This window comes from Lutra lutra, chromosome 1, assembly GCF_902655055.1.
Source record: "Lutra lutra chromosome 1, mLutLut1.2, whole genome shotgun sequence".
NCBI lineage: Eukaryota > Metazoa > Chordata > Mammalia > Carnivora > Mustelidae > Lutra > Lutra lutra.
The window spans coordinates 415,329-437,632 of NC_062278.1; the positions used below are offsets into that span (position 1 = coordinate 415,329).

At 44.9% G+C, this 22,304-nt stretch overlaps 1 protein-coding gene across 3 annotated transcripts in view; it reads left to right on the forward strand.

Moving 5' to 3' along the window:
- Positions 1-22,304, forward strand: part of MCM3AP (minichromosome maintenance complex component 3 associated protein) — a 48,267-nt gene that overhangs the window by 21,767 nt on the left and 4,196 nt on the right. Inside the window, exons 14-27 of one of the 3 annotated variants that reach the window (XM_047717657.1) lie at positions 883-1,014; positions 1,409-1,522; positions 8,862-9,014; positions 9,933-10,037; positions 10,342-10,539; positions 11,147-11,215; positions 11,297-11,431; positions 13,330-13,483; positions 16,211-16,469; positions 16,677-16,774; positions 17,850-18,240; positions 19,352-19,609; positions 19,975-20,104; positions 21,920-22,123. In XM_047717657.1, coding sequence (XP_047573613.1) covers positions 883-1,014; positions 1,409-1,522; positions 8,862-9,014; positions 9,933-10,037; positions 10,342-10,539; positions 11,147-11,215; positions 11,297-11,431; positions 13,330-13,483; positions 16,211-16,469; positions 16,677-16,774; positions 17,850-18,240; positions 19,352-19,609; positions 19,975-20,104; positions 21,920-22,123 — 2,400 coding nt within the window. Of the gene's footprint in view, positions 1-882; positions 1,015-1,408; positions 1,523-8,861; positions 9,015-9,932; positions 10,038-10,341; positions 10,540-11,146; positions 11,216-11,296; positions 11,432-13,329; positions 13,484-16,210; positions 16,470-16,676; positions 16,775-17,849; positions 18,241-19,351; positions 19,610-19,974; positions 20,105-21,895; positions 22,124-22,304 lie in introns of all 3 variants that reach the window. The other 2 variants (XM_047717667.1, XM_047717678.1) reach the window with 2 other exon arrangements.

Below are 22,304 nucleotides of genomic sequence, written 5' to 3' on the forward strand. Positions count from 1 at the left end.
TTTTATCATGAAATGGGGCTGAATTTTGTCAGATGCTCTTTCTGCATCAGTTGGGACGATCATATGAGTTTTTTCCCTTTAGTTTATTTGTATGTTTGTCTTATGTCGTTTTTCATTTGTTGAACTATCCTTGCATTCTAGCAGTAAATCTCACTTGGTAATTTTCTATAACCCTTTAAATATATTGTTGAATTTTTTTTTTTTTAAGATTTTATTTATTTGACAGACAGAGATCACAAGTAGGCAGAGAGGAAGGCAGAGAGAGAGAGGATGAAGCAGGCTCCCCGCTGAGCAGAGAGCCCGATGCGGGACCCAATCCCAGGACACTGGGATCATGACCTGAGCTGAAGGCAGAGGCTTTAACCCGCTGAGCCACCCAGGCGCCCCTATTGTTGAATTTTTGTTTATTGGTATTTTGTTGAGGATTTCCACATTAGTATCCTTTAGGGATATTGGTCTGTGGTTTTCTTACAGTGTCTTTGTCTAGTTTTGGTATCAGTTCAGGGCAATGCTGGCTTCACAGAAGTGTTTGTAAGTGTTTCTTTCTCTTTTCCTCTTCAGATTTTTAGAACCATTTCACAAAGGTTGGTGTTAGGTCTTCCTTAAGTGTTTGATACAATTTGTCAATGAAGCCATCTGGTTTTTGACTTTTCTTTGTTGGGAGGGGTTTTTGAATACTGAGTCAATCTTTTAAGTTATAGGTCTATTCAGATTTTCTGTTTCTACATGAGTCAGTTTTGATAGATTGTGTGTTTTAGACATGAGCTTAATTTTTATGTTAAAGACAAATACAGTTTTTTCTTGCCAATGTTACGTTTAGTTATGTGGCTTGCTTGCCTTTTATTTATTTATTTGGAATGATACCCCCTTTTCTCTGCCTAGCGTTTCCAATGCTGCTATGGAGGAGCTATTAACAGCTGCAACCACAGGCATTTTGAGGCACATAGCAGTGGAAGAAGTGACTAAGGAGAGGGAGCGAAAGGAGGAGGAGAGGCGGCAGGCGGAAGAGGAGAGGTGAGCGTGCGCGTGACGTCAGAGTGCGTGGACACAGGACAGAACCCACCCTGGCCTGGGATGCTCTTACCGGTGTCCACTGCACTGGTGTCAGACCCCCGGTTAACCCAGCGCCCTCCTACACTGCAGCCCAGGTCATGGGTGGGGGTCCGGGGCCACACCCGCCTTGGGAGCAGCAGCCTTCCCCCGCAGCTGGAGTTGGGGGCAAGGGTGGCAGTCGGGGGAGCTGGAGTGTGCGTGGCTGTGCGGTTTGTCTGTTGGGATATGAGGAATGGGCTTGCCGGCTGAGGCAGCACAACTCAGATCCCAACTTTTGAGGTCAGAGAGAGTGTTGACACTTTTTTTTAGTCTTAAACATTACCCTTGTGCTTTTTTTTTTTTCTTTTACCCTCAGGTTGAAACGAGAGAGAGAACTGGTGTTAACTCGGCTGAGCCAGGGCCTGGCAACAGAGCTAATGGAACTTGTCGTGACAGAATGTGTGAGGGAAACCTGCTCCCAGGAGCTGAAGTAAATGGAGGGCTGGTATCTTGCGGTTCAAGGGTGTGGGGTGGGAGAGAAGCGGGTTACTGAGGCACTGCGGCCAGCCTGGCGCGGTTCAGGCTAGCTGTTTCACTTTGACAAGGAACTTACCTTTCGGATGACCGCACAGTAAGACGCCATCCCTGTTCTTGGGTGTGTGCCGTCTCCGGATGGGCCTCCCTTCCACTCCGGACCTCGTGTGGTTCCTGCACTGGTTGTGGGCAAGTGTCCATTAGCAAAATAATCCACTGGTATCTTCTACGCTCCGAGGTATTTACTGCTAGTTTTTCTCAAGTAGAAGATTCTTCTGTTGTTTCATATGTTAAAAGATTTCTTTGAGGTATCTCATTTAAGAATTTTAATAACTTTTTTTTAAATTGAAGTGTAATTAACATGCAGTATCGTATTAGTTTCCTGTATACAGCATATTTATTCGAAAGTTCTATAAATTATTCAGTGCTCACCATGGTAAGTGTAGTCACCACCTGTCACCATATGGCGTTGTTATAGTATTTATTAGTCACTCTTCCCTGTGCTGTACTTTTCATCTCTGGGACTTATCTGGTGTTTGACTGGAAGTTTGTGTGTCTTAACCCTCTTCATCTATTTCACTCATTACCCCCCTACCTACCTCTGCTCTGGCAACCACCAACTCTCTAGATTTAAAATCTGTTCTTCTTTATTCTTTTGTTCTGCTTTTAGATTCCACGTGTAAGTGGTATTTGTCTTTTTCTGTCTTATTTCCCTTAGCACATTATTCTGTGTCCATCCATGTTGTTGCAAATGGCAAGATCTCATTCTTGTTTGATGGCTGAGTAGTAGTCCATTACACACACACCACACACACCCCATATTTTTATTTATTTACTCATTTTCAAAGATTATTTATTTATTTATTTGACAGACAGAGATCACAAGTAGGCAGAGAGGCAGGCAGAGAGAGAGGAGGAAGCAGGCTCCCCGCTGAGCAGAGAGCCTGACGCAGGACTCGATCTCAGGAGCCTGAGACCATGGCCTGAGCCGAAGGCAGAGGCTTAACCCACTGAGCCACCCAGGCACCCCACATATTTTTATTTATTTATGTATCTGTGGACACTTAAGTTTCTTCTGTATCTTGGCTACTGTACATAATGCTGTTATAAACATAGGGTGCATATAACTTTTCAAATTAGTTCTTAGTTTCTTTAGGCAAATACCCAGTAGTAGAATTACTGGATCATATGCCGTTTTAAGTTTTAATTTTTTTTTTTTTAAACATATTCTTTTTTTTTTTTTTTTTTTTTTTTTTTGATAGAGAGAGAGAGAGATCACAAGTAGGCAGAGAGGCAGGCAGAGAGAGGAGGAAGCAGGCTCACTGCTGAGCAGAGAGCCCGATGCGGGGCTCGATCCCAGAACTCTGAGATCATGACCTGAGCCGAAGGCAGAGGCTTAACCCACTGAGCCACCCAGGTGCCCCAAGTTTTAATTTTTTAAGGAGACTTCATACTGTTTTCCATAATGGTTGTACTAATTTACATTCCCACCAATAGTAGACAAGGGTTCCCTTTTCTCCACATCCTGGACAATATTATTATTTCTTGTCTATTTGATTCCAGCCATTCTGACTGAGGTTGTATCTCTTTATGGTTTTAATTCACATTTCCTTGATGATTAGTGATGTTGAGCATCTTTTCATGTGTTTTTTGGCCATATATATGTCTTTGGAAAAATGTCTGTTAGGTCCTCTGCCTGTTTTTTATCAGTTTTTTTTGTGGGTTTTTTTGTTTGTTTGTTTTGTTTTTTGGTGTTGAGTTCTGCAAGTTCTTTATATATTTTGGATATTAACCCCATATTGGATATATCATTTACAGGTACCTTCTCCTGCTCACTGGGTTGCCTTATTGTTTTGGGGATAGTTTCCTTCACTGTGCATAAGCTTTTTATTTTGGTATAATTTTAGTAGTTTATTTTTGCTTTTGTTTCCTTTGTCTTAGGAGACACATCCATAAATATGTTGCTAAGGCTGATGAAGGAGAGTTACTGCCTATGTTTTCTTTTAGGAGTGTTAAGGTTTCAGCTCTTACACTAAGAACTTTAATCTATTTTGAGTCTCTCTCTCTCTTTTTATTTATTTATTTATTTGTCAGAGAGAAGGAGAGAGCACAAGCAGGCAGAGTGGCAGGCAGAGGCAGAGGGAGAAGCAGGCTCCCCGCTGAGCGAGGAGTCCGATGTGGGACTCGATCCCAGGATCCTGGGATCCTGACCCGAGCCGAAGGTAGCGGCTTAACCAACTGAGCCACCCAAGTGTCCCGAGTCTCTTTTTAAAAAAAAAAATTATTTATTTGAGAGAGAGAGTGAGTGAGAGAGAACATGAGAGGGGAGAAGGCCAAAGGGAGAAGCAGACTCCCCATGGAGCTGGGAGCCCGATGCGGGACACAGTCCTGGGACTCTGGGATCATGACCTAAGCCGAAAGCAGTGGCTTAACCAACTGAACCAGCCAGGCGCCCCTATTTCGAGTTTCTTTTTTTTTTTTTTTTTTTAAAGATTTTATTTATTTGACAGAGAGAGATCACAAGTAGGCAGAGAGGCAGGCAGAGAGAGAGAGAGGGAAGCAGGCTCCCTGCTGAGCAGAGAGCCTGATGCGGGACTCGATCCCAGGACCCTGAGATCATGACCTGAGCCGAAGGCAGCGGCCCAACCCACTGAGCCACCCAGGCGCCCCATATTTCGAGTTTCTTTTTGTGTGTGGTGTGAGAAAGCGGTATAGTTCAGTATAGTTTCATTCCCGTACATGCAGCTATCCAGTTTGCCCTACTCCCTTTGTTGAAAAATATCTTTTCTCCATTGTCTATTCCTTTCTCCTTTGTTTACAGACAATTGACCATGAAGGTATGACCCGCTATCCCATTCTGTTAGTCTCTGGATCTGTTTTTGTGCCGGTACCATACTATTTTGAATACTATAGTCCTATAGCATATTGTGAAATTGGGGATTATGATACTTAAAACTTTGTTATTCTTTCTCAAGATTGCTTTGACTATTCAGGGTCTTTGTGGTTCCCTACAAATTTCAGTGTTATTTGTTTTTGATCTGTGAAAAATGCTGTTGGTATTTTGATAGGGATTGTATTTTCTGTTTCTTCTGAGTAGTGTGAACATTTTAACAATATTAATTCTTCTGACCCATGAGCATGAAATACCTTTCCATTTGTGCCATCTTTAGTTTCTTTAATCAGTGTTTTATAGTTTTCGGAGTATAGCTCTTTTACCTCCTTGGTTAAATTTATTCCTAGGCATTTTATTCTTTTTGGTGCAACTGTAAATGGGATTGTTTACTTAATTTCTCCTTTGGCTACTTTGTTATTAGTGTATAGAAATGTAGCAGATTTCTGTGTATTAATTTTGTATCCTGAAACTATTGAATTCATTTATTCTCAGTTCTGATGGTTTTTTGGTGGAGTCTTTAGGGTGTTCTATATGTAGTGTCACTCATCTGCAAATAGTGACGGTTTTACTTCTTTTTTACCAATTTGGGTGTCTATTTCTTTTTCTTGTCTCATTGCTGTAGCTGGGACTTCCAGTATAGTATCGGAAAAAAAATGGTGAGAGTGGCATTCTTGACCTGTTACCGATCTTAGAGGAAAAATTCTCAGTTTTTCACCATTGAATACGATGTTTGCTCTGGGTTTTTCATATATGGCCTTTCTTATGTTGAAATGTGTTCCATGTAAACATACTTTGTTGAGGGTTTTTATCACGAATGGCTGTTGTATTTTGTCAAATGCTTTTTCTGCATTTGTTGAGATGATCATGTTAATGTGTGTCATATTGATTTGCACACATTGAACCAGCTTTGCATCCCTGTAATAAATCCCACTTGATTGTGGTAAATTATTTTTTTAATGTATTGTTGAATTCAGTCTGCTAATATTTTGTTGAGGATTTTTGCATCTGTGTTCATCAGGGATATTGGCCTGTAGTTTTCTTTTTCTGTAGTGTCTTTTTTTTTTTTAAATCAGGATAATGCTGGCTTTGTAGAATGAGTGTTTGTATATTTATAGACTGTTTTCCTTTCTCTTCTATTTTTTGAAATAGTTTGAGAAAAAATAGGTAGTAATTCTTACTTACATATTTGATAGAATTTACCTGTGAAGCTGTCTAGTCTTGGACTTTTGTTTGTTGGGAGTTTTTTGATTACTGATTATATTTCATTTTTCTATTTCTTCCTGATGCAGTTTTAGAGGATTATATGTTTGTAGGAATTTACCTATTTCTTCTAGGTTGTCCAGTTTGTTGACATATAATTTTTCTTAATATTTTCTTTTTTTTTTTTTTTTAAAGATTTTATTTATTTATTTATTTGAGAGAGAGACAGTGAGAGAGAGCATGAGCTAGGAGAAGGTCAGAGGGAGAAGCAGACTCCCCATGGAGCTGGGAGCCTGATGTGGGACTCGATCCCGGGATTCCGGGATCATGACCTGAGCCGAAGGCAGTCGTCCAACCAACTGAGCCACCCAGGCGTCCCAGCTTAATATTTTCTTATAAGCTTTGTATTTCTGTGGTATGAGTTATGTCTCCTCTTTCATTTCTGATTTTATTTATTTGAGTCCTCTCTTTTTCTTGATGAGTCTGATCAAAGGTTTATCAATTTTGTTTACCTTTTTAAAGAACCAGATCTTGGTTTTATTGATTTTTTTCTATTTTGTGTTTAACTCTCTGTTTCATTTATTTCTGCTCTAATCTTTATTGCTTCTTTCCTTCTACAAGCTTTGGGTTTTCTTTGTTCTTTTTCCCCCAGGTCCTTTAGGTGTAAAGTTAGGTGGTTCATTTGAGATTTTTCTTATTTCTTGAGGTAGGCTTGTGTCATTATAAACTTCTCTCTTGGAACAGCTGCATCCCAAAGATTTTGACTATTGTGTTTTCATTTTCATTTGTTTCCATGTACTTTTTTTTTTTTAATATTTAATTATTTATTTGACAGAGAGCGAGATCACAAGTAGGCAGAGAGGCAGGCAGAGAGAGTCGGAAGCAGGCTCCCCGCTGAGCAGAGAGCCCCACATGGAGCTCAATCCCAGGACCCTGAGACCATGACCTGAGCCAAAGGCAGAGGCTTAACCCACTGAGCCACTCCGGCGCCCCTCCATGTACTTTTAAAACTTTTTTTGATTTCTTGGTTCACCCATTTATTGTTTAGTAGCTTAATGGGGAAGGAGCCCTCATTTGTTTGTGTTCTTCCCAAATTTTTTCTTGTTACTGACTTTTAGTTTCATACTGTTGTGTTTGGAAGAGATGCTTGATATGATTTTGGTCTTCTGAAATTTATTGAGACTTGTTCTGTGGCCTAACAAGTGATCTGTCCTGGAGAATGATCAGTGTGCACTTAAAGAATATGTATTCTCCTGTTATGGGATGAAATGTTCCACGTGTATCTGTTAGGTCTAACTGGTCTCATGTGTTGTTCAAAGTCACTGATTCCTTCTTGATTTTCTGTCTGATCTATCCATTGATGTAATTGTGATTTTAAAGCCCTCTATCATTACTGTATTACTGTGAGTTTCTCCTTTTATGTCTGTTAATATTTGCTTTTTGTGTTTAGGTGCTCCCATGTTGGGTATATGGATATTTACAATTGTTACGTCTTCTTTTTGGATTGTTCCCTTTATCGTTATGTAGTATACTTTTTTGTCTTTTGCTGTGGCCTTTGTTTTAAAGTCTACTTTGTCTGATATAAGTATTGCTTATATGTCTTTTTTTTTTCACTTGCATTTGTATGGTGTATGTTTTGCACCCCTTCACTTTTCAATCTATACGTTTTTAGGTCTGAAGTGAGTCTCTTATAGGCAGCATGTAGATGGATCTTGTTTCTTTAATCCATTCACTCATCCTGTGTCTTCTGATTAGAGCATTTACATTTAAAGTAATTATTGATAGGAGGTAGGTATGTGCTTATTGCCATTTTGTTAATTTGCTTGCTTTCTGGGCTTTTTTGTTTGTTTTTTAAATAGTCCTCTGTTCCTTCACTTCTCTGTTGTGGTTTGGTGACCTTCATTAATAATATACTTGGATTCCTTTATTTTTTGTGTATCTGTTATAGTTTTTTTGTTGTTAAAGATTTTATCATTTGAGAGAGAGAGAGCGAGTGTGTGCACAAGCAGGGGGATTGGCAGGGTCGGGGGGCGGGGAGGAGAAGCAGGCTCCCCGCTGAGCAAGGAGCCTGACGTGGGGCGATCCCAGGACCCTGTATAACACAACATCTTAAGTGTGTAGTAGTCTGTGTTAAGTTGATGGTCGCTTGAGGTCGCTTGAGAACTTTATTGTTTTTACCTGCATGGTTCAGGGTAGAAAGAAGCTCAGTGTGCAGGGAAATCTGTCTTTGTGCTTTAAGCTCCCCTGAGGTAGCCTTGAACGTGATGAACTATATTAGTTGAGAGCACAGATTCCAGGGCAGATGGAGGACATAGGTGGCAGGCTGAAGCATTTTGTCTAAATAATGTTTCTTTCCATCTTGAATAAATGGGAGTCTATTTCCCTGTTTCCTATAAGCATGCGACCTCCTAAGCGGTGGATCAGTATCTGTTCTTAGTTCCAGGTAGGAGTGGTAGGAAATACGTTAGAGCTAGGCCTTGCCGAATGTATTTTCCCACAGTCCCAGGAGACCTGGGCTTCCGCTCAGTACCAGGGCTGTCTCCACCTGCCATGGAGGATGGCCCCTGGAAACACATCTTGCTTGTTTAAGCTGCTTTGATTCTGTGACTAAATGAATTTGATAATATTTCCTGTGCTCCCTTTGTTGACAGAATTTTGTCATAAAAATCTTCTTTTAGATATTGGTTTATTGGAGGGCCATTGCCATGTGAAACACGGGCAGCCAGTCTATCATGTACTTGAGACACTTCTTATTGCGAACATCAGATACTGCTGATGAGAAGGTGTTGTAGTTTCCTTACTGGTCATTTAAAAATTAAAATTTGTAGCTATTTTATTAAGATAAAGGTTTATTTATTGACTATTTGCAAGGGCTCTGTTGGACCTATGATGTAGTACCCCATACCGCTTTCATTCTTTTTTTCTCTATCTTTTCAGGTGTCTGTACGTTAAGTAAAATGAAAATCTTAAAGCTTCTCTCTTTTTTAAAAAATATTTTATTTATTTTATTTTTTTAATTTATTATTTATTTATTTATTTATTTATTATTTATTTTATTTATTTATTAAGAGAGCTTCTCTTGTGGCAGAGACATAATTACATTTCCATAGCAAGGATGTGGCTCTTGCCATTTTTTAGGGCAAGCCCTCAGTGTGTGTGGGCCTGGGTGCCGTGTCCCCATCCTGATCGCCCTCTTCTGTAGGAGCGCAGTGGAGACAGACCAGAAGGTCCGCATGGCCCGTTGCTGTGAGGATGTCTGTGCCCACCTGGTGGACTTGTTTCTTGGGGAAGAGATTTTCCAGACCGCGAAGGAGACCCTCCAGGAACTTCAGTGCTTCTGCAAGTATCTCCAGCGGTGAGTCCTCTGTCCTTACAGATGAAATGGATGCACGTGGAGAGAGCCTTTGACAAGATTATGCTTTTGGAGATAGTCGGTTACATACACACGTGAAACACTCTCCTTCCTGATGGAGGGGCACTAAGGGGATAAGTAAGGAATGAGATTGGGAGCTGTTCTGTATTTAGACAAGTATTTATAGGTGCTCTCTCTCATTTTCCCACTGCTCTCGACACGGGGAAATGGCCATGAATAAGCCAAACAAATTCCAGCTGTATGCACCCACATGGGGGAATTTCTTAGACATAATTTATAGTGAAAAAAGCAATTCTTAGGGAAATGTGTACAACATACAGTGTATACTCAAAGTAGATTGTTTCGGATTTATATATAGTGGTATAACCGTGAGGAAAAGGAAAATGATGAACAGAAACTTAGCATAGTGCTCACCTTCGGGAGCAAGAGGGGGTGTGATTGAGTAGGGCCCAGTGCTGGTCATGGCCACTGCTGTTCGATTGGATGAAAGTATGTGGCTGTTTTATTTATCATTAATCTTTAAACTGGGCATGTACTATGTTTGTTGTATGGTGATTCATTTCATAATTTCATTTAAAATAAGTAACAGTGTACCTTGAAGTTTCAACCATGTACAAGGGACTAGAGGGAGAAATGAGTCTCTGTTCCACAAGAGACCTCCATGTTCCTCCTCAGAAGCAACTGCTGAGTACCCATCCAGAAGCCTTCTGCCCTTTTTTGTGGTAGGTAGGACAGACGACAGCACGTTCTCTCCTCCGTGCCAGCCCTTCGTTACTCCATTTGAGGTCAGGTGAGGCCTGTAACCACCACCGCATATTGGACTCTTCCAGGTGTCAGTGGCCCCACGATTGACCTACCTGGTTCTCAGTTGATGGACTTTCATGTGGCTTTTCTTTGTAGCTGTGACAGAGCTGCAGTGACTGTCCTCGTACAGACATTTCACACGGGTGCGCGGACACCTGGAGAGAAGCTCCCAGAAGTGGTGTTTGCTGGGTCAGAGTATGGGTGTGTCTTGAATTTGTACCCGTATTCGCCAGACTGGCTTCCAGACATGGTTCGGCTTTAGTGCTTAATTGAAGCTTGCTAGTTTTGTTGTTCACCACCACTCATCTGCTGTCACACCTTCCCTGTGCCCGAGTATTAAGTTTAATTCTGATTTATTTCTCAGTGTGAGGATTCTTGCTGAAAAAGACCTAAACATTGCCAGAAAATGTGCTTCCGTATGTTACAGCGCTGGACCATGCTTTTGCGTTTGTCCCTCTAGTTAACTTTAAAGTACCCAGTGATGATACGGTGCTGTATCTTCCAGGTGGAGGGAAGCCGTCGCGGCCAGGAAGAAACTGAGGCGCCAGATGCGAGCCTTCCCTGCAGCACCCTGCTGTGTGGACATGAACGACCGGCTCAGGGCATTGGTGCCCAGTGCAGAGTGTCCCATTGCTCAGGAGAACTTGGCCAAGGGCCTTCTGGACCTGGGCCATGCAGGGAAAGTGGGCATCTCCTGTACCAGGTCAGTGCTCAGCCTGCCGTGGTTGCCTAGTGCTCCCCCGCTGCTCCTGGCTTTATAGAGAACAGGGAGTAATGTGTGCATTTGGCGGGAAGACGGGCAGAATCAGAGAAGTGAAGATAGATGCAGGATTGTGTTCCTGAAAGCTGTTTTCCTCTCCAGTTCTGGACATGTGACACGTCCTACATGCTTTGAATTCACGTGCCTTTTCCACTTCAGACACTCAGGGCCTGGTGATCGAATCTTACTGAGAATCACCTATTTCTCTTCTGCTCTTTGTGGATACACCATGTCCATTCTTGTCGATGGGAGTTCTTCTCTCCTCAAGAGTGTGTTCTAGAGGGCAGGATTTTTGTCTGTGCACTGCTCATCTCCGTGGCTGGTACTAGGGACGATAGATGACTGCTTGGTATTTGTGGAATGAACAAGTCTTTTGACTAATTGGTTTCTTCATCAGCAAAAGTTTTCTTGGTCTCCTAAGCATTCCCCACCAGGAGACTCTACTAAGCAGTTGCTGTCCACTGCGAACATCAGTAAGTAATTTGTCAAGCTCCTTGCACGGGCACTGAGCCGGCCTCGCGCAGACAGTGTCCTTCTCCTTTCTCTGTAGGTTAAGGCAGCTCCGAAATAAGACGGCGCACCAGATGAAGGTTCAGCACTTCCACAAGCAGCTGCTGAGGTCTGTCACGCCCCCGGTGTGCGTGCTCCTTGTGCTGGGGGCTCGTGCACTGGCTTACCCGCTCTGCTCTACCCCTTCCAGTGATGCGGCATGGGTGCCCCTGGACCTGCCGTCCCTCGTGGCCGAGCATCTCCCTGGGAGGCGGGAGCGTGTGTTTTGGAAGCTGGTGCTGGTGTTGCCTGATGGAGAAGAGCAGTCCCCAGGGAATCCTGGCAGGTCAGGAGGGGTTTCCCTCTCTGGGCTTTGAGGTCAAGAAGGTGACTGCAGGAGGCGGAGTGACTTCTCTGAGAGCATCGGGCATGAGGGACCTGTAGTCTGTTTTGTTTGTGATTTGAAGTTGACACTTGAGATTATTTACATTTTTATGCTGTAAACTGGGCCCCGGAACATTTAAGAGTTGATCCTCGTTTAAAGCTGTGCTGAGCGGATTGATTAGGGCTCACTTCACTGTCGATTCTGGGGGAAGACAGTTCAAAGTGTGTTGGCTATAGTTCCTTTTTTTTTAAGGAAAAAAACTGATATTTTAAAAAAGAAATCCAGGAAATTGAGATGGTATTATTTCCTGTAACCAAACTGCCTTCAGAAGTCACTTCAAAGCAGAACATGTTACTTTTCTTTTTTAGCAACTTTATTGACATGTAATTCACATGTTTTGGATTTTGCCCATTTAAAGTTTCTGTTTCACTGGTTTTTAATATTCGCACAGTGGTACAACCATCACCACGAATTCCAGAACAAAGAAATCCCGTGTCCATTAGCAGTTACTCATCATGCCTCCTTGTTGTCAGCTCACGGAAACCACTAAGTTTCCTGTCTTCTGTGTGTTTTCCTACTCTCGACATCCTATACGAATGGAGTCCTCCTGTCTGTAGGTTTATGACTGGCACCTTTCACTCAGCCTTCATGTTTTCTGGATTTTATCTTGTTAGCAGATACCAGTCCTTCATTCTTTTCTCGTGGCTGAGTAATAGACCGTTGTATGAGTACAACACATTTATTCATCAGTTGATGGGCCTTTGGGTTGTTTCTGCTCTTTGGTTATTATGAATAATTCTGCTGTGAACATTCATGTGTATGTGTTTGTGCGGACGCATTTGCAGTTCTGTTTGTTATATACCTAGGAGTGGAATTGCAAGGTTGTGAGGTAAGTTTATGTTTAAAAGTCTTTGAAGAATTGCCAAACTGTTCCACAGTGGCTGCACCATTTTCCATTCCTGTTAGTGGTGGATAAGGGTACTAAGTTCCCTGAATACATTCCTTTTTTAGCAGTTACTCTTGAAACACATACGAGCTAAGGAAAAAGTCATAAAGATTGTAAGACAGCTGAGCGAAGAAGAGAGTTTTGTGGTATTTTAAAAGTATTTAAATGAGGATTCATTTCTTAGAACAAAACAGCTGTCTTCTGATTCACTAATAAGTTTATTCACTAAGAAATATACATTACAATAATTCTTAAGAGCTCCGGCAAGACATTTGATTCTGTAAAACGTGTATATAGTCGATCCTTGAATGACCTGGGGGTTAGGGAGGTCAGTCCCCCCTACACAGATAAAAATCTGAATATAACTTTTGACTCCTCCAACTACTACTAGCTTGCTGTTGACCAGAAGCCTAACATAAACGGTCAGCATGTATTTTGTGTATCTGTTACATACTATATTCTTACAAGAAAGCTAGAAAATAAAGCTAGAAAATAATAAAGCTAGAAAAAATGTTAAGAAAATCATAAGGAAAATACATTTTTAGTACTGTACTGTCATAAAAAAAAAAATCTGCATATAACTGGATCCACACAGTTGAGACCTGTGTTATTCAAGGGTCAGCTGTATTTCAGACTCTGAAGGACCTTTTCTATCACTCTCAGTCTTCTCAGTGCTTCAGAACTGTAAATCACGTGGCAGTGGAGCTCACGAGTGCCCCCTCCTGCTGCCCCTGGAGAGTTCTAGCTGCAGTTTGCCATCACCGCTGTTCTGTCCAGCTCAGCTGCGCAGCAGGAGTTGGTGTCTGTGAACCTGCATGTTTAGTGTTTCTCTTCGTTACTTTTCCTAAAAAACTTTATAGTTTACATTTAGAATTGGAATCTTTTTGAAGGTGTTATTTTCTTTTATTCACAGAATTTTAGCAAACTGGTTACAAGTCAAGTTCATGGGAAGTGATGGCTCAGTGGGCGGCACAAACAGCGAGGCTGGGGGCATCCAGACGCTCGCTCTATTTCACGCGCTCAGCAGCAAAGGGGACCGGACTGTTGCTGTCAGTGTGTGTATAAAGGTGGGTGAGAATCCCGAGTATTTACTTCTGTTGTTTTCTTATTTCACTCATTCCCAGACATTATTGGAATCCTATAAATACCTTGAAGTGTGGTTTTTTTTTTTTTTTAAAGATTTTATTTATTTATTTGACAGAGAGAGATCACAAGCAGGCAGAGAGGCAGGTAGAGAGGTAGAGAGAGAGGAGGAAGCAGGCTCCCTGCTGAGCAGAGAGCCCGATGCGGGGCTCGATCCCAGGACCCTAAGATCATGACCTGAGCCGAAGGCAGCAGCTTAACCCACTGAGCCACCCAGGCGCCCCTTGAAGTGCTTTTGAAGGAGTGTAGGAGGCTCAGAAGCCCGTGTCATGTTCCTCCTCATGTCCTGATGACATCCCATGAACACCCTCTTGGTGTGACTTACCAACCTAGATTCTCAGGAGTGCAGTGAGCCTTAACCATTTCAGGCACAGACCTCCTTGAGAACTTGGTGAAAACTCACGAACCATCCTGAACAAATGCATGGATTCACATAATCATGAGCCCTGAACTCCACGGGAGCTAATGTCCCAGTGGGAGAGGGAAGCTGTTGGAGGGGAAGTGTCTAGCATGCCTCCTCCGTGGTTGATAATCCAAATTATGACGGTCATTCTCCCCTCTCCCACTCCTGCTTGCTCACGTTTTATTTTATTTTGTGTTATGTTCCGTTGTTTTTATTTATGTATGTATTTCATGATGACAGGTGCACTCCTTAACCCCCATCGCCAGTTTCACCCACCTCCCCTCTGGCGACCATCAGTTTGTTCTCTGGGGTTAACAGTCTGTCTCTTGGTTTGTCTCTCTTTCTCTCTTTTTTTCCCCCTGTGCTCATTTGTTTTGTTTTGTAAATTCCACAGGTGAGTGAGATCCTGTGGTCCCTCTTTTACCTAAGAACAAACTGAGGCTCCGAGAAGTTAGGATAAATTGCCCCCGCCACAGAGCTGCCGTGTGGTGGAACCGCACACAGGCGCCCTTGGGTGCAGTGGGTTAGGGCTGCCGTGTCCTTAGGACCACTGCGGACTCCTACCAAGTGCTTATTTGGTCCGGCCACCGGCAGCAGCAACTCTGTTTTTTCTCGGTTTTGTTTCCTGTTTGGTGGGGCTTATCTTCTAGTTTCTTCCAAAGAAATGATCTGTGGGAATGGAATTTTCTTGTTCCTTGACTCTCTGGACATGTGTTTACCCTCATTTGTGTTATGGGTTAGTGAGGTTTGTAGAAGTGTGGGTTGAAAGGTTTTTCCTTCCAGTTTTGCTCTGTGGTCACCGGGCATCCAGAGCTGTTGAGATGTCTCAGGCGATTCCTGTTCTTTTCTCTGGGGCCTGCTCGTTTTTCTCCCGAACCTGTGCTTTGTCCCTGGGGTTCTGAAGGTCCACTTGGGTATGCCCGGTGCTGACTTCCTGTGCTCACACTGCTGGGCGGGGTGGTCCTGGCGGGCTGGAGATGACTGTTCCGCTTGTGGGACGTTCGTGCATCTCAGTGCCACTGGTTTGCCTTCTGGTTTTTTCTGTTCTCTCTTGAACTCCTGTGAGACAGGTGTTGGATCTCCTCAATTAACCCTCTGAGCATCTTACCCTTCCTACCCTATTTTCTGTCTTGTTTATATATACTGTGCTCTGGGAGACTCATTGCCTTTATAATCCAGATGTCCTGTTGAGTTTTTTGTTCCATATCAGTTCATTTCCTCATTCTTATCCTTATTTGACTTTTATCATGTCATCTTGTGACGATTTTTGGATGCACCATCAGAGGAAATTAGGATTTTCGAGCTCTGAGTTTTCTTATGTCCCATGCATTATCTGTTTCCTTTGGATTTCCTTTATCATTCTAGTCTCTCTTTTACGTTGGAGGCTCTCCTCAGGCACCTTACCTGAGACTGCCGTACCTGAATGAAGCCCTAAAAGGCTGGTCATAAGTTCTGTGTTTGGGGTGGGGTGGAGGGTAACTGAATAGCAAGCCCATCTTTGTGGGGGGGGGGTCCCCACATGTCAGGACCTGCACGTCTCTTTGTTGCATTGTTTGGTTTCTTTGGAAAGGATTCCAAAGAATGTTTGGATTGTCCCTAAGAGGGACAAGTGGGAGTGGCCAGTGCGAAGTGCCCTCCACTCTGCCTGCGTCCTCGCAGGGTAGGATGCCTGCGCAGGGGGCAGGATGCACTTAGAGGCCACCTGCAGGTGGCTGGACGACCTGTAGGACCCCGGCTGTGTGTGTGACTTGTCCATCCGGTCCTGAACCTCGCCTCTGGCTCTTGGTGCCGCTGGGTCTGAGTGCTGGGGCTTTTGCAGGTACAGCTGGTCTGGTTCCTTCCACACCTACGTCTCTAGCCCTTCAGGTCTAGCTTCCTCTGCTTCCTCAATCCAGTGGTTGTTCCCGCCCGCATGACGCTTTCTAGAAACTGGTCAGAATCCCTGGTCTGCTGCCGGTTTGCCTTTACCCCAGTCTGTTGTCATGGGCATACCTGGTTTGTGTTTTGGGCTTACCTAGTTTATACCTGTTTAAGGGATATTGTTCGGATTAAAGTAACGTCTTCCAACAGTTACGGCTAGAGGCTGAATTATCTGTTGACCTGGCTATTTCTTGCACTAATTTACAGTCTCGGGGAGGGAGGACAGCCCGGCAAGCAGTGAGCATTTGGCTGCATTGCTCAGGGGCTCCCTGTCTCTGCTGGTTTGTCCCCCGGTGTGTCCCTCCTGATGGTCTCCATGTTGTTCCAGGTGGCTCACGGTGCTCTCAGCGACTGCGCCCTTGATGCCGTGGAGACGCAGAAGGAGCTCCTGGGAGCCAGTGGGCTCATGCTGCTGCTTCCGCCCAAAGTGGAGATCGAGGACGTGGCGGAGGAGGACGTGTACTGGCTGTCTGCACTGCTGCAGCTCAAGCAGCTTCTCCAGGCCAAGCCCTTCCAGCCTGCTCTTCCGCTCGTGGTCCTCGTACCTAGCCCGGCAGGGGGTGCCATGGAGAAGGAAGTGGAAGACGGTTTGTGAAGGCAGTTTTGTTGGTGGACCAGCACGGTTAATAAATGGGTCGAGCCCCTGGTCTGATGAAGCGCCTGCAGTGTGGCGCAGGGGGTCCGGGGGCAGCGGTGCTTGGGAGCAGGGCGGGCTGGGTCCGTGCAGGGAGATGTGTTAGTTTGTCTGCACACTGAGAACAGAGCACAATGACCTCCACTTGTTTCTGTCAAAGGTCTGATGCTGCGGGATTTGGTTTCAGCTAAGCTGATTTCAGATTATACGGTTATTGAGATCCCCGATTCCATTAATGATTTACAAGGCACAACTAAGGTAAGTCTTCATCATTATTTTTTAAATTTTTATTAACATATAAGGTATAATGAGCCCCAGGGGTACAGGTCTGTGAATCGCCAGGTTTATACACTTCACAGCACTCACCACAGCACACACCTTCCCCAGTTTAGTCTTCATCACTTTTAAAGGCCCTGTAAGACATTTCAGTTGTCCCCTTTTGTTCTGTCTTAAATGTAGTGTATATTATTTCTTGGATTTTTAAAAAAATTATTTTTTATGTAAATTTAGTACCATACCGTGTATTACGTTGCTGGTTTCTGAGTAAGTTGTCGGTGAGTCATCAGTCTTACATAATACCTGGGGCTTATTCCATCACGCGCCCTCCTTAATGTCCATCACCCGACTAGCCCTGCTCCCACCCCGCCCCCCTCCAGCAGCCCTCGGTTTGTTTCCTGCGAGTAAGAGTGTCTCACAGTTTGCCTCCCTCTCTGATTTCTTCTTGTTTTGTTTTTTCCTCTCTTCTCCTTTGATCCTGTTTCGTTTCTCAAATTGCACATATCACCGCTTGGATTTTTTACTTTATTGTTTTGACAGGCCTGTTTCAAAAAATATAAGCAGAAATCAAAATAAAAGATAAAATACGCCCCACAGTCTTGCTCTCTGCAGCCAATTAAGTTGTTCATGTAACTTTTCTCAGAGGCTCTGTTGTAACAGTTTCAGTTAGGGGACGAAGTGCTGGCATCACAGTGGGGAGCGCGGGGGCGTGCAGGGAGATGCTAGTTCTCAGGGAGATGCTAGTCCTCCTAAGTGTGGGGAGACACGGCTTCCCTTCCTGTGCACGGCGAACACAGCGCTCGGGGCTGGTTTCCCTGGGGCCTGCGCACCTCCCGGGGTGATCCTGCAGGCTGTACTCCTGGGGGTAGGATGGGACCTGGAGCCCCTCTCTGGGAGGCTTAGGAGGCCGAACTCATCTGCAGTGGAAGCTTCTGCCTGCTTCCTAGTGTGGTTGCCGGGCTGTGGCCACTGAGGGCGGGGCACTTTCAGGAAGCTCTTTCTGAAAAACAGGATGAGTTGCTGAACCGAGCCTCCTCTGATTGTCTTTGTGTCTCAGGTGTCTCGGGCCGTGCAGTGGCTCGTCTCCCACTGCCCCTGTTCCCTTGACCTTTGCTGCCAGACCCTCATTCAGTACGTGGAAGACGGCGTTGGGCGCGAGTTTAGTGGCCGGTTTTTCCGTGACAGAAGAGAGAGGCGGCAGGGCGGCCTGGCCTCACAGGAGCCCGGAGCCATCATCGAGCTGTTCAACAGTGTGCTGCACTTCCTGGCTTCCCTGGTGTCCTCTGAACAGCTGTGTGACCTGTCCTGGCCTGTCACTGAGTTTGCTGAGGCGGGGGGCAGCCGGCTGCTCCCACACCTTCACTGGAACGCCCCGGAGCACCTGGCCTGGCTGAGGCAGGCTGTGCTCAGCTTCCAGCTGCCCCAGATGGACCTTCCACCCCCGGGGGGTGCGTGCTCAGGCTGAGGGGTCCTGGCTGGGGGGGGAATGTGGGACAGCCAAGCCTCCTGTTTCCTTTCTTACTGTACTGAGTCTGGCAGGTACTGGGCACTGGCGTGAGCTTCGTGTGTCCTCCTCCCCGTTCCCACACTGTGCCTGCTCGCACCTGCCCTTCGGTTCAGGAGTCAGGGTTGGGGCTCTCTGTATGGGGGCGCGCTTGGCTCTTTCCCACCAGTAGAGCAGTCTGTGGGTGTCCGCACAGCCCAAGGAAGAAGGTGGTGAGTGGTGTCGGGAGGGATCCTTAACCCAAGGCCTGTGGTTTTGGAATTGACATCAGGTGCTGTCCTGCCTTTGGCACAGGGTGCGGCGGCAAAGAGCCTGGGGACCAGGTGGCCCTGCCTGCGTTGCCGGCTCTGCCGGGCCCATGCACTCAGTACTGCCTTAACACCAGGGTTCCTTCTTTGTTGGAGAAGCCTCTGTTCTGTGACTCTGGTTGTGCCCGGGTGAGGCTGTTTGGATGAAGACTTCGTAGGTCTCCTGGGCTGGGCAAGGAGGTTGTCTCTTCCCGTATTGACGCTGGTAGGAGGGGAGGAGGCTCTTTGCTACTTACGTGGCACAACAGGTGGCCTTGGCAGGACCATTGTCCTTGTGGAACAGAGGCCTCAGGTGTCCTTCTAAACTTCGGGGTGTGGCCTTCAGTAGGTCCGACAGATGCATGTTACTGAAGAAACCCAAAGGGAAGGAAATCAGCGTAAATCGCTGTGCTGTGAGCTAGGACAGGGTTCCCCAGGAGAAACCCTGACTTCCTGTACCACAGCCACCCGGTTGCTGGTTAAAATACAGATTTCTCGTGCAACCACAGGCACGGATAGTCAGAGGCTCTAGGGTGGACTCTTCGTTGTGTATTTTGCCCGGGGTGATTGCGTCTCTTACTGGGACAGAGGTAGGGAGATGCTCTTCCCTCCCTCAGCCGCTGTGGTTCTGTTGTTTTCAAATTCGAAAGCAAACTTCTCAAACACACAGTTGTCTTTTTCTAAGAAACTTTAGAGGGAGCACATTTTGTGTAGTGGATGCCTATACTTTGGCCAAACCCTGTAACTGAGGAGGTGCTTTCTCTCCAGCGCCCTGGCTCCCCATGTGCTCCATGGTCATCCAGTATGCCTCCCAGATCCCCAGCTCTCGCCAGACTCAGCCCGTCCTCCAGTCTCAGGTGGAAAACCTGCTCTGCAGAACCTACCGCAGGTGGAAGAGCAAAAGCCATTCCCTGGACCCGGGGACGGGGCCCTCGGTCGCTGACATCCCATGGGACGATGTCATTGCTTTGTGCATCAACCACAAGCTGAGGGACTGGACGCCCCCCAGGCTTCCTGTCACAACAGGTAGTTAGCACTTGGTGCTGTGGGGTCACGTCAGTGACTTCCAGGTGACTGTAAACACTGGGAGTAGCTAGGAATGTTCCAGGAGAACCTGGACCTACCTCCCTGAAATAGGGCCCGTAGGCTGGCTCTAAGTTTGATTTTGGTGACTGAGTAGTTATACTGGCCATGCTCACTGGACGTGAGCCTGAGCCTTAAATGACCCACGGATGTTGGGGCGTATTTGGTTAAGCTTGGGAGTCACATAATTTTGTGACTTTAATTAATCAGTAGGGCTTGTCCTTAAATCGGTGTATTTAAGCAAATTTCAAGCAATCACTTGTTGCTCTTTTGGTATTTTCTCATTTGTTTTTGTACTGTTTTTTCAGAGGCTCTGAGTGAAGATGGTCAGATATGTGTCTATTTTTTTAAAAACCACTTGAAAAAATATGATGTTCCTTTGTCATGGGAACAAGCCAGAATGCAGACACAGAAGGAGCTACATCTGAGCCAGGAGCGGTAAGATCTGTGCCCATTGTGTATTTGTCCCAATAGGCAGCAGAACAAACTGAATTATTCTCCTCCAGAGTACATAGAACGTGAATGTTCTAGCCCACTGTGTGTATATTCTGACAAGTACTTGAGGAACAGATAATCGTTATGCAAACACGTCATTTATCAGACAGACCTGACTCTGAAATCGTAACATAGCCAGGAGAGTGTAGACAAAAGAAAGCTGACATCTCATCTGACTTAATAACCCTGGTTCAAAAGTACGGAATAGAACATGTTAGCACATACAATCTTATACATAAAAAAAATTCACAAAGAGGCTTTATCCCAGGATAAACCACATCAACAGAAATCAACTCATTTAATTTGCTGTCAGAGCAGAAAAACAGTGATCACTTCAGTGTTTAAATGCTTTTCTTTTCTTTCTTTTTTAAGATTTTATTTATTTATTTGACAGAGATCACAAGCAGGCAGAGAGGCAGGCAGAGGGGGAGGAAGGGAAGCAGTCTCCCTGCTGAGCAGAGAGCCTGATGCGGGGCTCGATCCCAGGATCCTGAGATCATGACCTGAGCCGAAGGCAGAGGCTTTAACCCACTGAGCCACCTAGGCACCCCTAAATGCTTTTCTTAAAATTTATACCCTCCCACCTCAATTTATACTCATTCCTAAAAAAATTTCTTATCAAACTTGGGTAAAAAAATTCCTTAGCTTGATAAGGCTTTCTACCATAAAACTACCAAGAAAAAAAAAATGCTTCTTGCTTAGACATTAGAAACACTGATGTCAGAACCAGCCTGAGCTGCCCCTGATGTCACTTGTTCACTGTTGTCCTGGAAATGTCCAGTTCAGGGACACAGATAAGATGACCTAAATATTGAAAGGTAGGAGGAACTGTCATTTCCACACAGTAAAACTGTCAGTTCAGGAAAATCAGTAGTTAACACCCTTGAAAGTTACATCCTTCAGAGTTCAGCAAGGTGATCAGACAGGCCTACAGCAGATAAAGATTGTCATTCACCGCAGCAACAAACCCCTAACACAGGGACATAAACTGACCCAGGAAAGGCACTAAACCCCTGTGAAAGGAACTCTCAGGGCCTTGAAGGTGCAAAGAAAACTTGAATAAATGAGGGACCGGCTAGCTCTGATGGAAACTGCAGTGCTGTAAAGATGTCAGTTCTTAAACTGTAACGTCAGGGCATTTCTAATCAAAAACCCAAAAGGATTTATACCCCTGGTCTTGACAAGTTAATTCTGAAATTCATCAGGATGAAAAAATGTGTAGCAGTTGTTGAGAAAATTTTGAGTTAGAATAACAAGGAGGGTCTGCTGTGCCTGATACCAGAACATACGGTAAAGTTACAGCAGACAGAGATCGGGGAGTCCAGAAACAACCACATGTGACGAAGTACCATGCCATACCAGTGAGAAGAAGACAGACATTGACATCTGTTTAGAAAAAAATAGTAGATCCCCTTTCTCCCAATGTTTGTGAAGATTACTTACACAGGCATTTAAGAGCTAAATGTAAAAATAAGGACTTCGCCAATATTAGGGGAAAATAGAGACCTTGTTGCTAACCCTGGGATGGGAAACCAAACTCCTGAGGACAGAAGCTCTGAGCACCCAGCTGCCCAGCAGAGAAGGGAAGCCTAGTCTGTAAGGCAGAGGCTGCACTGCTACTGTGCCCAAGCCTGACCCCAAGGGAAGCCAGAAATAGGCAAGGTCTGGGACTCTTTGTCTACACCTGCACTCCTGATGCTGGAGGAACCCTTTCTCTCTCTTTCCTGACCATAACCTTTTCAAAACATTTACTTACAGTTTGGGGATAAAGTCTTTTCATTCTGCGAACAAGTTTCCGGCCCCGTTACTGCACATGCATCGCAAAGGGAAGAGGAATGTGGAACGTAGCCCAGAGGGGGTGGTTCCCAGTACCCAAGATCTGATGTGCGGAGCCTCTACCCAGGAGCTCCTGGCCCAGTGTCTGTCCCGGAGTCTGCTGCTGGAGAAAGAGGAGAGCAAGAGGTAAAGTCCATTCCCTTCTGTTTATTGTATCCTTTAGGCTGCTTCCTGCTGGATTAGTAAGGATCCCAGTGATGTGACTTTGCTTGAAAAAGGCCAGGCAGACATGTGAAGCACAAGCTCCTTGAAGGCAGAGGCAGGGCCTTAGTATGCCTTACGCTGTTTCTTATTGGAAATCCGTTTC